The sequence below is a fragment of the Lepus europaeus genome, chromosome 1 (assembly GCF_033115175.1).
Source record: "Lepus europaeus isolate LE1 chromosome 1, mLepTim1.pri, whole genome shotgun sequence".
Lineage (NCBI taxonomy): Eukaryota > Metazoa > Chordata > Mammalia > Lagomorpha > Leporidae > Lepus > Lepus europaeus.
The window spans coordinates 65,105,329-65,118,527 of NC_084827.1; the positions used below are offsets into that span (position 1 = coordinate 65,105,329).

At 43.2% G+C, this 13,199-nt stretch overlaps 1 protein-coding gene across 2 annotated transcripts in view; it reads right to left on the reverse strand.

Moving 5' to 3' along the window:
• UGGT1 (UDP-glucose glycoprotein glucosyltransferase 1) overlaps nt 1-13,199 on the reverse strand; it is a 120,465-nt gene that overhangs the window by 64,294 nt on the left and 42,972 nt on the right. For both annotated transcript variants that reach the window (XM_062183271.1, XM_062183198.1), the window contains exons 13-16: nt 10,794-10,944; nt 9,848-9,967; nt 6,154-6,239; nt 172-307 (exon numbers count right to left, since the gene is read on the reverse strand). In XM_062183271.1, coding sequence (XP_062039255.1) covers nt 172-307; nt 6,154-6,239; nt 9,848-9,967; nt 10,794-10,944 — 493 coding nt within the window. The remainder of the gene's footprint in view (nt 1-171; nt 308-6,153; nt 6,240-9,847; nt 9,968-10,793; nt 10,945-13,199) is intronic.

Below are 13,199 nucleotides of genomic sequence, written 5' to 3' on the forward strand. Positions count from 1 at the left end.
TTTAAAAAAAAATAATTTTAAGTAGAGGCAATCCCTGTGAAACACATAGAATTCATGCAAACAACTTTTACTTTTTCTCTTCACAGAAATAACAAATCTGCTTATCACACACTGTTTTTTTAGAGTAAGTTAGATTAAAAGAATGTTTTGTCATTGTGGACAAAAACATACATGTGTCAGAGTTTGGAAGGCATGGTAATGATCCACTTCTTGTGCAACATAGTTATATGCTCTCAGAACAGCCACTCCGGCATCTTGCATCCCATCAACATCTTCAGAGTCATTAACCACAAAGATAAAACCAATTCTGGAGGGGGAGGGGAAAGAAGAAAAAGAAACTTCTCAAAGAACGCAACTGGTTACAATGAATGGCAGCCCTTGCCCTCCCGGCCACTGTAGCCAGTGGGAAACCATACCACTTGCAAAGCAGCAGGTTCTCAAATGTGGAATGGACGAATCTGCTGTAAGAGCAAGCAGTTTTTACATCACGAAAAGATTCCTTGACTGACACAAAGGGCTGTGCTATTGTTTTAAGTGGAAATGTTGTTCTGCCTTTAAGCCAAAATTAGAGAAAATGGAAATTTCAGACTGTTAAATGGAAAAGAGGGCATTTGAGTCATAACACAAGCAACATGAGAACTATAGGTATAAGAAAAGCAGAAAATACTCATCCTGGAGTAAAAAGTTATAAGCAAAGTTAAAGTTTATTAAATTTTCAATAAAGAAATAAATCACAAAGAGACATCACCGTATGACTATAGACTGGTTGGCAAAATAAAACCCCAGCCACCATACTGGAGCAAAAGCAGTTCAATCGACAGTCTTTCCAACAAATGATGCTGGAACAACTAGACATCATGTGCAAAATAATGAATCTAAATACAAACCTTGCACCCTTCACAAAAATCAATTCATGTGGATCACAGACCTAAATGTAAAACACAACACTATAAAACTCTTAGAAGATATCAATAGAGAAGAAAATTTAGGTGATCTTGGTTTTGGCAATGACATGTTGATCCCAAGGCACAATCCATGAAAGGAAAAATAAATCAGTAAGTGGGACTTCATTAAAATTTAAAACTTGCTCTGCAAAAGACACTGTTAACATGATGAAAGGACAAGCCACAAACTGGCAGAAGAATCTTTGTAAAAGGGCTATCAGAAAAAGGACCAGTATCCAAAATACACAATTCTTAAAACTTCACCATAAGGAGGCAATCAACCAAACTAAAAAAATGGGCAAAAGGTCTCAACAAACATGTTAGCAAACAAAGCATACAGATGATAAATAAATAAGACAGTGAACATCATATGTCATCAGAGGCTAGTACATTGAAACAACACTGGCATACTACTACACATCTACTGTGACAGACAAACATACTGACAATACGAAATGCTGGTGAGGATGTGAAACTCCTGCTACCACTGATGCCGGAAAAACAAAATGGTGCAGCCACTTAGGAAGACAACTGGGCAGTCGCTTATGAAACTAAGCATACCCTTATCCCACAATCTAGCAATTGTGTTGCTTAGTATTGACTCAGAGGAACAGAAAACGTATGTCCACATAAAAAATTCATACAGATCTTTGCACTAACTTTATCTACGGTTGACAAAACTTGGTCAGAACCAGGATGACCATTGACAAGTAAATGGATAAACAAAGTGGAGTGTATCTGTAAAACAAAATTTTTTAAAATTTATATATTTATTTATCATCATTTTCTGTTTGAAAGGCAGAACGAGACAGAGAGAGACCTTCCATCCACTGGTTTACTTCCCAAATGCTCACAACAGCCAAGGCTGGGTTAGGCCAAAACAAGAAGCTTGGAACTCCATCCAGGTCTCCCTCATGTATGGCAGGGACCCAGGTACTTGAGTTATCATCTACTACTTCCAAGAGTATGTATTAGTGGGAAGCTCTGGGAAAAGTGGAGTTGGCACTCAAACCCAGGAACTCCACTACGGGATGTGGGTGACCCCTGTGATGCCTTTACTGTTGCTTGAGACACATACCTCTTTATCTTTTTTCTCTTTATTTAAACATTTTCTTTAAGATTTATTTATTTGAAAGACAGAGTTAAGACAGAAAATGAGAGAGCTCTTCCATCCGCCGGTTTACCCCACAAATGGTCGCAACAGCTAGGGCTGAGCTAAGCTTAAACCAGGAGCCTGGAGTTCCCTCCAAGTCTCCCATGCATGTACAGGGGCCCAAGCACTTGGGCCATCCTCTCGTGCTTTCCCAGGTGCAACAGCAGGGAGCTGGATTGGAAGTGGTGCAGCTGGGACTGAACTGGCGCCCATATGGGATGTCCATGTCCCAAGGGACAGCTTAACAAGCTACGCCACAATGCCCACCCAACATATGCCCCTTTTAATGGATATAATGGATAAAATAAACCACCGAGTCAAAAACAAATTAAAAGAATCTTAATGTATGTTTAGGTGAAAAAGGCCAATCTGAAGAGGCTCCAGCCTGCATGATTCTAACTATGTAACTTTCTGGAAAAGGCAAAACTATGGAGTCAATGAAAAAGATCAGTGATTGCCAAGAGTCTGGGGAATGGAAGAAAGGACAAATAGGTGGAGCAGACAGGGTTTTTAGGACAACAAATGTGTAACACAGATATTGACATCATACTTTAGAGAAAATTCATACATGCGCAATTCAAAAATGAATCACAGTATAAACTATGGAGTTCAGTCAATAATAATATATCAATAGTAATGATTAACATGATTATAAAAATACAGAGTCCAAGCTTAAACAAAGGTTTTAAAATAGAAGAAAAAAGTATACATCAAACATCAAATTGGGGCCAGCCCTGTGGCATAGTAGACCAAGCCTCTGCTTGCAGTGCCAGCATCCCATTTGGGTGCTAGCTGCTCCACTCCTGGTCCATTTCCTTGCTGGTGTACCTGGCAAAGCTATGAGAGATGTCCCAAGTGCTTGTGTCCTTACATCCACATGGGAGACCAAGAAGCTCTTGGCTTCAGATCAGCCTAGCTCCACCCATTGCAGCCATTTGGGGAGTAAATCAGCAGATGGAAGACCTTCCTCTCTGTCTCTCCCTGTCTGTAACTCTGCCTCTCAAATAAATACTTACACACACACACACACATACATATCAAATGAATACCAGTAGTTACCTCTGAAAAGGTGTGTGTAGAATACAAGCACAGGAGGTCCTCACTATCACATCACATACTGAAGTGCCTGGGTTCAAGCCCCAGCTCCACTTTTTTTTTTTTTAATATTTTATTTATTTGAAAGACAGAGTTACAGAAAGACAGCAAGAGACAGAGAGAAAGATCTTCCATCTGCTGGTTTACTCCCTAAATGGCCTCAACGGCCAGGGCTGGGCCAGGTTGAAGCTAGGAACCTGGAACTCTATCAAGGTCTCTCACTGGTGTAGCAGGAGCCCAAGCACTTGGGCCCTCTTCTACTGCCTTCCCAGGTGCATGCTCAAGGAGCTAGATCAGAAATGAAACTGGGGCCGGCACTATGGCATAGCAGGTAAAACTGCCACCTGCAATGCTGGCATCCCATATGGGCGCTGGTTCGAGACCTGACTGTTCCACTTTCAATCCAGCTCTCTGTTCTGGCCTGGAGAAGCAGTAGAAGATGGTACAAGTCCTTGGGCCCCTGCACCCATGTGGGAGATCCTGAAGAAGCTCCTGGCTCCTGGCTTTGGATTGGTGCAGCTCTGGCCATTGTAGCCATTTGGGGAGTGAACTAGCAGATGGAAGATTTCTATCTCTCTGCCTCTACCTCTCTGTAACTCTGTCTCTCAAATAAATAAATAAATCTTAAAAAAAAAAAAAAAGAAAAGAAAAGAAAGAAAGAAATGAAACAGCCAGGAACTCGACCCAGTGCTCACGTGGGTGTTACAGGGAGCAACATAAAACCTGCTGCACCCCGAAGCCAGCCCCTCCTTACACTTTTAATTCCAGATTTCCAGCTTCCTGTTAATGTGCACCCTGGAAGGTGGCAGTTGATTATTCAAGAACTTGGGTCCCTGCCATTCATATGGGAGCCTCAGATCGTATTCTGAGTGCTAGCTTTGGCCTGGTCTAGCCCTGGCCATTTAAGGGCATTTGGGGGTAGGTTGGGGGTAGGGGGAACATGAACAAGCAAGTGGAAATTCTGTCTCTCCCTATGTCTGTCTTTCAAATAAAAACATTTTTTTAAAGTTCACAGAAAATGTGTACTATAAAAAGCTATGCATGAATTTCAAAGGTTTTTTTTTTTTTTTGCACTAAAGCACATCTATAATTCTATGAACTTTGGGGAACACTCGCCTATGTGAGTGGGAAGAGGAGACAGCTCATTTTTAGATAAAAACTGTCCTTTTCTTTTAAAATCCCCCTTATGACAAAAATTACATGTGTAGGCTATGTGCAGAAATGGCCTAGTCTTATGAAAATAAACACATGGGCTAAAACCTAATTATAACATCAGAACCTCATTACTTCCTCATAACCCTCGGTAGGTTTCCACTTTTGAGAAAGGGCATCAGACGTCTTCTGTTAGCTAAGCCAAAAATTGAAGACTTCAGCTTTTCCTGGGCCCAGTCCCATGACAAGTGCCAACTTGTTGCCGGGGACTCTGACAGATGTGCGCCTCCTCTCCGCAGCCCCGCCAATACTTCTTTCTGTACAGGCGCACAACAGCTCACACAGTGAGTCAAGGAACAGCCCACAGGCCTGGGGCTCCCACAAACTGCCCACAGCACATCTTTCTGGGGCCTAGGAGTTCAAGTGCCACCACCTTCTCACCTACCCTTGCAATCTCAAGACCACCTTCCCTCTTCTTGCTCCTCAGCACAAGCCAATCAATGTGAAATTGGTGTCCACTTTTGTACCATGCACCAACTGCTGTGATCTAATATTTCTCTTTTAATCAAAACACGATTCTGGGGCCCAGTGCTGTGGTGCTGCAGGTAAATGCCACTGCCTGCAGTGCCAGCATCCCATATGGGTGCCGGTTTGAGTACTGGCTGCACCACTTCCAATCTAACTCCTGGCTAATGTACCTGGGAAAGCAGCAGAAGATGGCCCAAGCGCTTGGGCCCTTGTATCTGCATGGGAAACTGGGAAGAAGGTCCTGGCTCCTAGCTTCGAATCTTTCCAGCTCTGGCCATTGAAGTCATTTGGGGAATAAACCAGCATGGAAAAGATCAATCTCTCTCTCTGTCTCTCTCTCTGTAACTCTGCTTTTCAAATAAATTTCAAAAAGAAAAAAATGACTATAGTGAGTAATCTAGTAATTTATTCCTGTATCTGTTCAAGTTATATTCATGTTTTACATGAAAAACTTCATTAAACTCCAAATCTGTTTGCTATTCTAGCAATCAAACCTTCTATTTTTTCAATGCCTATCTGAAATCCACCTTCTCCTCACAACATCTGCATCTCAAGTCTTTCAGTGCTAACACACTTGATGACCAGCAGGATAGAGCATCTTGATCAAATATCTTGTTAACATATTTCAAAGTACGCAGAGGGTTTCTTCCAAGAAGCTAGGAATATGGCTTCAATAACACCCCTAGCAGTTTGCCCAGTGCTGGGCATGAGACATTCAGCAGTATTTGTTGTTTCAAGAGTTTCCTAAGAATTCAAATTTCATCAATATGTAAAATTACTAGAAATATTCAGACTGTTAAGTGAAAGTATTTTAACACTTATATGTAAATCCCTTAAAACATTGTTCCTGTAAGGAACGGTTGACAGCCAGCCACTCAGTGTCCCGTGAGGAGAGCTGGCAACACAAGTGAAAACACATGTCTGCTGCATGTACAAAAGGCTGCAGATGCATCTGGTCCCCGACAGTGTGACAAACCCGACTGGCAAAGTTCTAAACTCCAACAGTAGTGGAATTGGGATCTGAAACATGGACATCAACCAGGAAAATTCCCTTCTACTGGGAAGCAAGCTGAGATGACAAACTACTGGTGGTAAGCTTCTGTTCACTGAAAATCAAATTCTCTATCCTAAAAGAGACTGACTTTATATCAAGGAAAATCAAACTGCCATGAATGATTCCAAGTATTAATTTTCTTAAAATTCAACTGCACCAGACGTGCACTGAAGAATGACAAAACATCAGTTAAACAAGACCCATCCTCAAATCAATGCTAGTGTTACCTTAGAGGTATATGATTACTGAGGAACATCTCAGCTGTGTTAATCAACTCTGACGTGGTCTCATGTGCAGGATCAACCATAAAAACCTGTGGAGACAAGGAGGGAAGAACACATGAAGAGATACACTAATGTTCCCAGGCCAGTAGAAATGCAGTTAGTCTTTCGGTAGGAAGCCAGTTAGTCTTGAACCAAAAAGAAGAGGAATTATACCAATAGGAGTTATTTCCCACTAAGTGCAAAGAAAGTGGAACTGAAGCACTAAATGACTTTCTCATGGATTTATGCTGATTACCTGGGCACTGTACTTCATGCTGCTACACCTATTCTTCTACCTCATCACACAAAAACCAAATTTTTCACCTCTGCCATCTAGGAAAAGGGAGATTTCCCTTTTGTAATTTCATTTCTAAGGATTTCTAAATTACAAATTCATTTACAACCCAATTCTTAGATGACAGTAATCACTGTCACATATGAAGCACCTACTATGTTCCAAGAAACCTATAAATACTCTCTCTCATTTAATAAAGTGCAGACAGAGGAAGGCATTGCGGCACACAGGGGTAAACTGTCACCTGGGATGCCCACATTCCATGTCAGAATGCCAGCGGGTCCAGGCCACTCATTTCCAAACCAGCTCACAGCTGATGTGCCTGAAAAGCAGTGGATGATGGCCAAAATACTTGAGTTCCTACCACCCATGTGGGAGACCCAGATGGAGTTCCCTGCTACTGGCTTTGGCCTGGCCCAAATAATTTAGGGGGTGAACCAGTGGATAGAAGATCCCATCCTACCACACCCATCTCTGCTTTTCAATTAAATAAAGCTGAAAAAAATGTGCAGGGGCCAGTGTTGTGGCACAGCAGGTAAGGATGCCACTTGCAACACCAGCATCCTATATGGGCACCAGTTCGAGTACCAGGCAGCCCCACTTCTGATCCAGCTCCCTGCTAAAACACCTAGGAAAGCAAAGGAGTACAGCCCAAGTACATGAGCCCCTGCACCCATGTGGGAGACCTGGTAGAAGCTTCTGGCTCCTGGCTTCAGCCTGGACCAGCCCTGGGCCATTTTGGCCATTTGGGGAGTGAACTAGTGGATGGAAGCTCTCTTTCTCTCTCTCCTTCTCTCTCTGCCTTTCAAATAAATAAAAAATAAATCTTTCCTTTAAAAAAATAAAATAAAAAGACACATGGTAAGAAAGAGTTTGAAATTTTGACTGGGGTGGGGGCTGTTGTGGCTAGATGTGCACAATCTGAGCACTGGTACAAGTCCCAGCTGCTCTGCTTCCAATCCAGCTCCCTGCTACTGCTCCTGGGAAGGCAGCAGATGATGGCTCAAGTGCTTGGCCTCTGCCACCCACGTGGGAGACAGCCATGGAATTTCAGGTTCCTGGTTTCAGCCTAGTCTAGTCTAGCCAAGCCATTGTGGCCACCTAGGGAGTGCACTAGAAGTTGGAAGCTCGCTCTCTTGCTCTCTATCTATGTAATTCTGCCTTTCAAATAAATAAATAAATAAATAAATCTTTACCAAAAAAAAAAAAAAAAAAAAGAAGAAGAAGAAGAAAGAAGAAGGAGAAGGAGAAGAAGAAAGGAAAGAAAAAGAAATTTTGATTGGAAAGAAAAAATTGGTTTCAAGAACAAGAAAAGGGGGCCAGCGTTTTGGCACAGCAGGTTAGACTGCTGCCCTTGTTGGCATCCCACATTAGAGCACAGCTGGAATCTTGGCTGTTCTGCTTCCAATCCAGATCTCTGTCAATGTGCCCTGGAAGGCGACAGAAAAGGGCCCAGGTACTTGGGCTCCTGCCACCCATGAGGGATACCAGGGTGGAGTTCCTGGCTCCTGGCTTCAGCCTGGCCCACACCTGGCTGTTACAGCCGTTTGGGAAATGAACCAGAAGATGAAAGGTCCCTCTCTTTTTGCTCCCCTTTCCTTCCTCCTCCCACTTTCACTCTCTCTTTCTCTCTTTCTCACTCTCCCTTCCTCCCTCCCTCCCTCCCTCTCTCTTTCTCCCTCTGCCTTTCAAAGAAATAAATAAAAGAGAAAAGGGCTGGCATTGTGGTGCAGTGGATTAAGTTCCCAGCTCCAATGTTGGCATCCCATATCAGAGTGCCAGTCCAAGTCTCAGCTATTCCACTTCCATTCTAGCTTTCTGCTGATGTGCCTGGGAAGGCAGTGCATAATGACCCAAGTCCTTGAGGCCCTGCCACCCACACAGGAGGTCCAGATAGAGATCCTGAACCCTGGCTTCAGCCTGGCCCAGCCCTGGCTATTGTGGCTGTTTGGGGAATGCATTAATAGATGGAAAATCAGCTTCTTTCTCCTTCTCTTCCTCTCTCTGTTGCTCTGCCATTCAAATAGACAAGCAAACAAACAAGCAAATTATTAAAAAAAATATTGAGAGGCCAACACTGTCTGGTAGTGAGTAGAGCTGCAGCCTGCAATGCCAGCATCCCATACGAGTCTCAGCTGCTCCACTTACAATGTAGCTCTCTGCTGTGGCCTGGGAAAGCAGTAGAAGATGGCCCAAGTCCTCAGGGCCCTGCACCCACATGGGAGACCTGGAAGAAGCTCCTGGCTCCTAGCTTCGGATCAGCGCAGCTCCATCCTTTGTGGCCATCTAGGGAGTGAACCAGCGGATGGAAGACCTCTCTCTCTCTCTGCCTCTCCTTTCTCTGTGTAACTCTGACTTTCAAAATAAAAAAAATAAAAAAAATAAAAAAAAAAAAAAAGATCGAGAAAAGTGGAACAGGTGTTGGTGGAGCAGTTGGCTCCCTGCATGTGATACCTGCAACCAATATCAGAGTCCCTGGTTCAGGTCCTGGCTTTTCCACTTCTAGTCCAGCTTCCTGCTAATGTACATCCAGAGAGGCAACAGGAGATGGCTCAAGTATTTGGGTCCCTGCCACCCACTTAAGAGGCTCAGATTGAGTTCTGGGCTGTTGATTTCAGCCTCATCTAGCTCTGGCTGTTGTGGGCACTTGGGGATTGAGCCAGTGGATAGATCTCTGACTTTAAAATAAAATGAAAATAAGTAAACAGAATGTTTTTAAAGGCAGAGAAAAGTTCAGAAAGCAGTTTCCCTTGCAAGTTCCGAGGCAGACAACCTTGGCACTAACCTGCTCCCTAGAGCAGCTACATGAGGGAAGAGAAGGAGCAAGAGGGGAACAGAGGACCTGGTAAGAACGCTCTTCCTTCATCTCTGTAAAGCAGTGAAATACAGAGTGACAAGTAGGAACTCACAAAAAGACTTCAGGGATAAACTGAACTGGCAGATTTTAGCAAATAAGATACTGAAGAGTAGCAACATGTACTTCCTGAGTAAAAGGGAGAACTATTTTAAGACTTAAACAATGTTGCTGTGAACGTAAAACTTCTCTAAAAATAAAGTCTTAAAATACAACAAAAAAAAAAAAGCATTTAAGACAGCACAGTCTGGACCACACACCTTAAGGACGAGGAGTACTTCCTCACACAGTGATGGTGCCTGTAATACTGCTGCGATGGCTCACAGGCCTACAAATGATCGAGACATGCCAAAGGCCTGCTCTGTGAGCATGGAGCACATCTGGCTGTGGTGGAAGGGAAGCAGCTGGTCCACAAGTGAACATTCCATATAGGACAAAAAGGTAGGGAAGAAGGCAAAGGAGAGAGAAACAGAGTTCACAGCTAAAACAGTAAGAGGCAAGTTCATTACCATGTTATGCAAGTTCTTCCTGATCTGCCGGATAACACCAGGAAAAGTGGGTCGAAGCAACTCTTGCAGATTAGAAGGCCACGAACTGTATCTGCTATCAACCTCCAAGTTGTTGACCCACTAGAAAAAGATAACATGAGGCATACACATTAATCACCTGTCAGTGAAATAACAGTAACACTTTAAATTATTTTACGAATCATAAGGGCCAGTGCTGTGGCTAAGCAGGTTAAAGCCCCAGCCTGCAGTGCCAGCATCCCATATGAGCACTGGTTTAAGTCCTGGCTGCTCCATTTCCAATCCAGCTCCCTGCTAATGTGCCTGGGAAAGCAACAGAGGATGGCCCAAGTCCTTCGGCCCTGATCCCACATGGGAGACCAGAGGATGGAAGATCTCTCTCTCTCTCTCTCTCTGTCTCTACCTTTCTCTATAACTCTTTCAAATAATAAATAAATAAATAAATATTTAAAAAGAATCATATGATCCCAGGCCATTTTCAAAGACACAGAGAAACAAGCGACTAAAAGACAAATTACAAAATAGGTGAAGATATTTTCAGCCTCCAAAACCAATAAAGGACTAGTGTCAAGAAATATCAATTTGGGGACGGCACTGTGGCACAGTGGGTAAAGCTACAGCCTATGATACCAACATTCCATATGGGCATGTCTCAGCTTCTCTACTTCTGATCCAGTTCTCTGCTAATAGCCTGAGAAAGCAGCAGAAGATGGCTTCAGTGCTTGGGCCCTACAACCCGTGTGGGAGGCCCAGGAGGAGCTCCTGGCTCCTGGCTTTGTCCCAGCCCACTGCTGGCTGTTATAGCCATCTGGAGAGCAGCAACAAAAGAGATGGTGGGAATAATGTAACACCCACTAAAGACAAGCCAGAAAACTGCAGTAGAAGTACCTGATCAGAAAACCCCTGGATCACCCAAAGGATTACTCACGGCAACAGCAGGATTCCTGATGTCTACCGCATAGTCAGACTCGGATGGTTGGATGTTCAGTTTCAAGATGTTATGGAGAGAAAGCCCTTCTATTCCCAGCCTATGCAGGCCCTCCATTACTCGAGCTTCATTCCTCAATGTATCAAAAAGACTGGGAAAAGACAGGTATTTAGTAGAGAAAAAACTTGAAAAAAAAAACCCTTGTTACAAAAAACATCTCTCAGTAAAAACTCAATGCTAACTCAGATCAGTTGGGAAATCAAAAGAGAGCCAACCTTTGTCTTATCACATCAAAATTCACAGAACAAAGTACACAGGACTCCTTCGTGTACCATATTTATTTACACTTACCCATGTATGTATAAATTATCTCTAAGTATAAACATATAACATGAGGATAAAATAACCCTGATTTTATGCTACTGTACCTGTCTTTAAAGACAGTATGTTAATCTGTATTATTTCTTATAACTGAATGCACATCTAAAGTATTTTGAAATGAATTTAAAAAAAAAAAAAACAGAAAAAGATACATTACAGATATATGTTTCAACATCAGTATCAATTTACAGAGACAAACATACATGTGAACCCAGAAAAAAATCGTGAAGAATTCACACCCAACTTTGATGTCTGCTGGGGAGGTAGAAAAGACAGGTTAAGTGGATAAAATGTTAGGAAGAAAACTTTGGTTCTTTTTTCTCCATTACTGAAAATTATTTACAATGAGTAAATACAAGTTAATAAACTCTGAGAGATTTACAAGTATATACATATTATATTTATACATTATATATACATAATATGTAAATACTACATAAAACTTAAATATGTATTTTAAAACACATCTATAAAAAATCACTCCATAAAAACCCATTTAAGGACCAGTGCTGTGGCATAATGGGTTAAACTGGCACCTGCTGCATTGGCATCCCATATTGGTGCCGGTTCAAGTCCTGGCTGCTCCACTTTCAATCCAGCTCTCTGCTCTGGCCTGGGGAAGAAATAGAAGATGGCCCAAGTTTCTGGGCCCCTGCACCCGGTTAGGAGACCCAGAAGAAGCTCCTGGCTTCGGATCAGCCCAGCTCTGGCTGTTGCAGCCATTTGGGGAGTGAACCAGCAGATGGAAGACCTCTTTCTCTTCTCTCTGTCTCTCCTCCCTCTGTAACTTTGCCTTTCAAATAAAAAAAAAATCTTAAACAAAAAAAATTTCACCTGCTATTTCTTCTCTGTGAATTATCTTTATATATATTAAAAAAAACCCATGTGGACAATTTTTTACAGTAATCATGTCCATTTTATTAACTTGTTACTAGCACTGTAATGCAATAATGCACACAACAACTAATTAAAATAGCTAATGAGAAACTATCCTACTGTGGAAACAGCTTCTTCTGAAGCACTGGCACTGCTTGTCTTGTTGTTGTTTTTTTTTTTGTTTGTTTGTTTTTTTTTTTTTTTTTTTGACAGGCAGAGTGGACAGTGAGAGAGAGAGAGAGACAGAGAGAAAGGTCTTCCTTTGCCGTTGGTTCACCCTCCAATGGCCGGGCGCACCACGCTGATCCGATGGCAGGAGCCAGGTGCCTATCCTGGTCTCCCATGGGGTGCAGGGCCCAAGAACTTGAGCCATCCTCCACTGCACTCCCAGTCCACAGCAGAGAGCTGGCCTGGAAGAGGGGCAACTGGGACAGAATCTGGCGCCCCGACCAGGACTAGAACCCAGTGTGCTGGCGCCGCAAGGTGGAGGATTAGCCTAGTGAGCCGCGGCGCCGGCCTGTCTTGCTTCTTATGAAGCCAGGGTCAACTGTGTCAGTTTTAATTCTAAAGACAAAAGCAAAATTCTGACTGTCAACTTCCCACTCACAAGTCATGAAGACAATTTAGAGCAATTTAATCCTGAACCATATTTGCACAACAAAAAAGTTATTATCCAGTAATGTGGACAGAAAGCCTTCTGAGGCCCTAGACACAGCATTTTAAATAAACCTCCTCACACGCCGGCACCGCGGCTCAATAGGCTAATCCTCCGCCTTGTGGCGCCGGCACACTGGGTTCTAGTCCCAGTTGGGGCACCGGATTCTGTCCCGGTTGCCCCTCTTCCAGGCCAGCTCTCTGCTGTGGCCAGGGAGTGCAGCGGAGGATGGCCCAAGTCCTTGGGCCCTGCACCCCATGGGAGACCAGCATAAGCACCTGGCTCCTGCCATCGGATCAGCGCGGTGCACTGGCCGCAGCGGCCATTGGAGGGTGAACCAACAGCAAAAGGAAGGCCTTTCTCTCTGTCTCTCTCTCTCTCACTGCCCACTCTGCCTGTCAAAAAAAATAAAAATAAATAAATAAATAAATAAACCTCCTCACACTGTGTGCAGAGGCCCAACAGCCTACTCTCTCTGCTGTTCTATGGCGAAC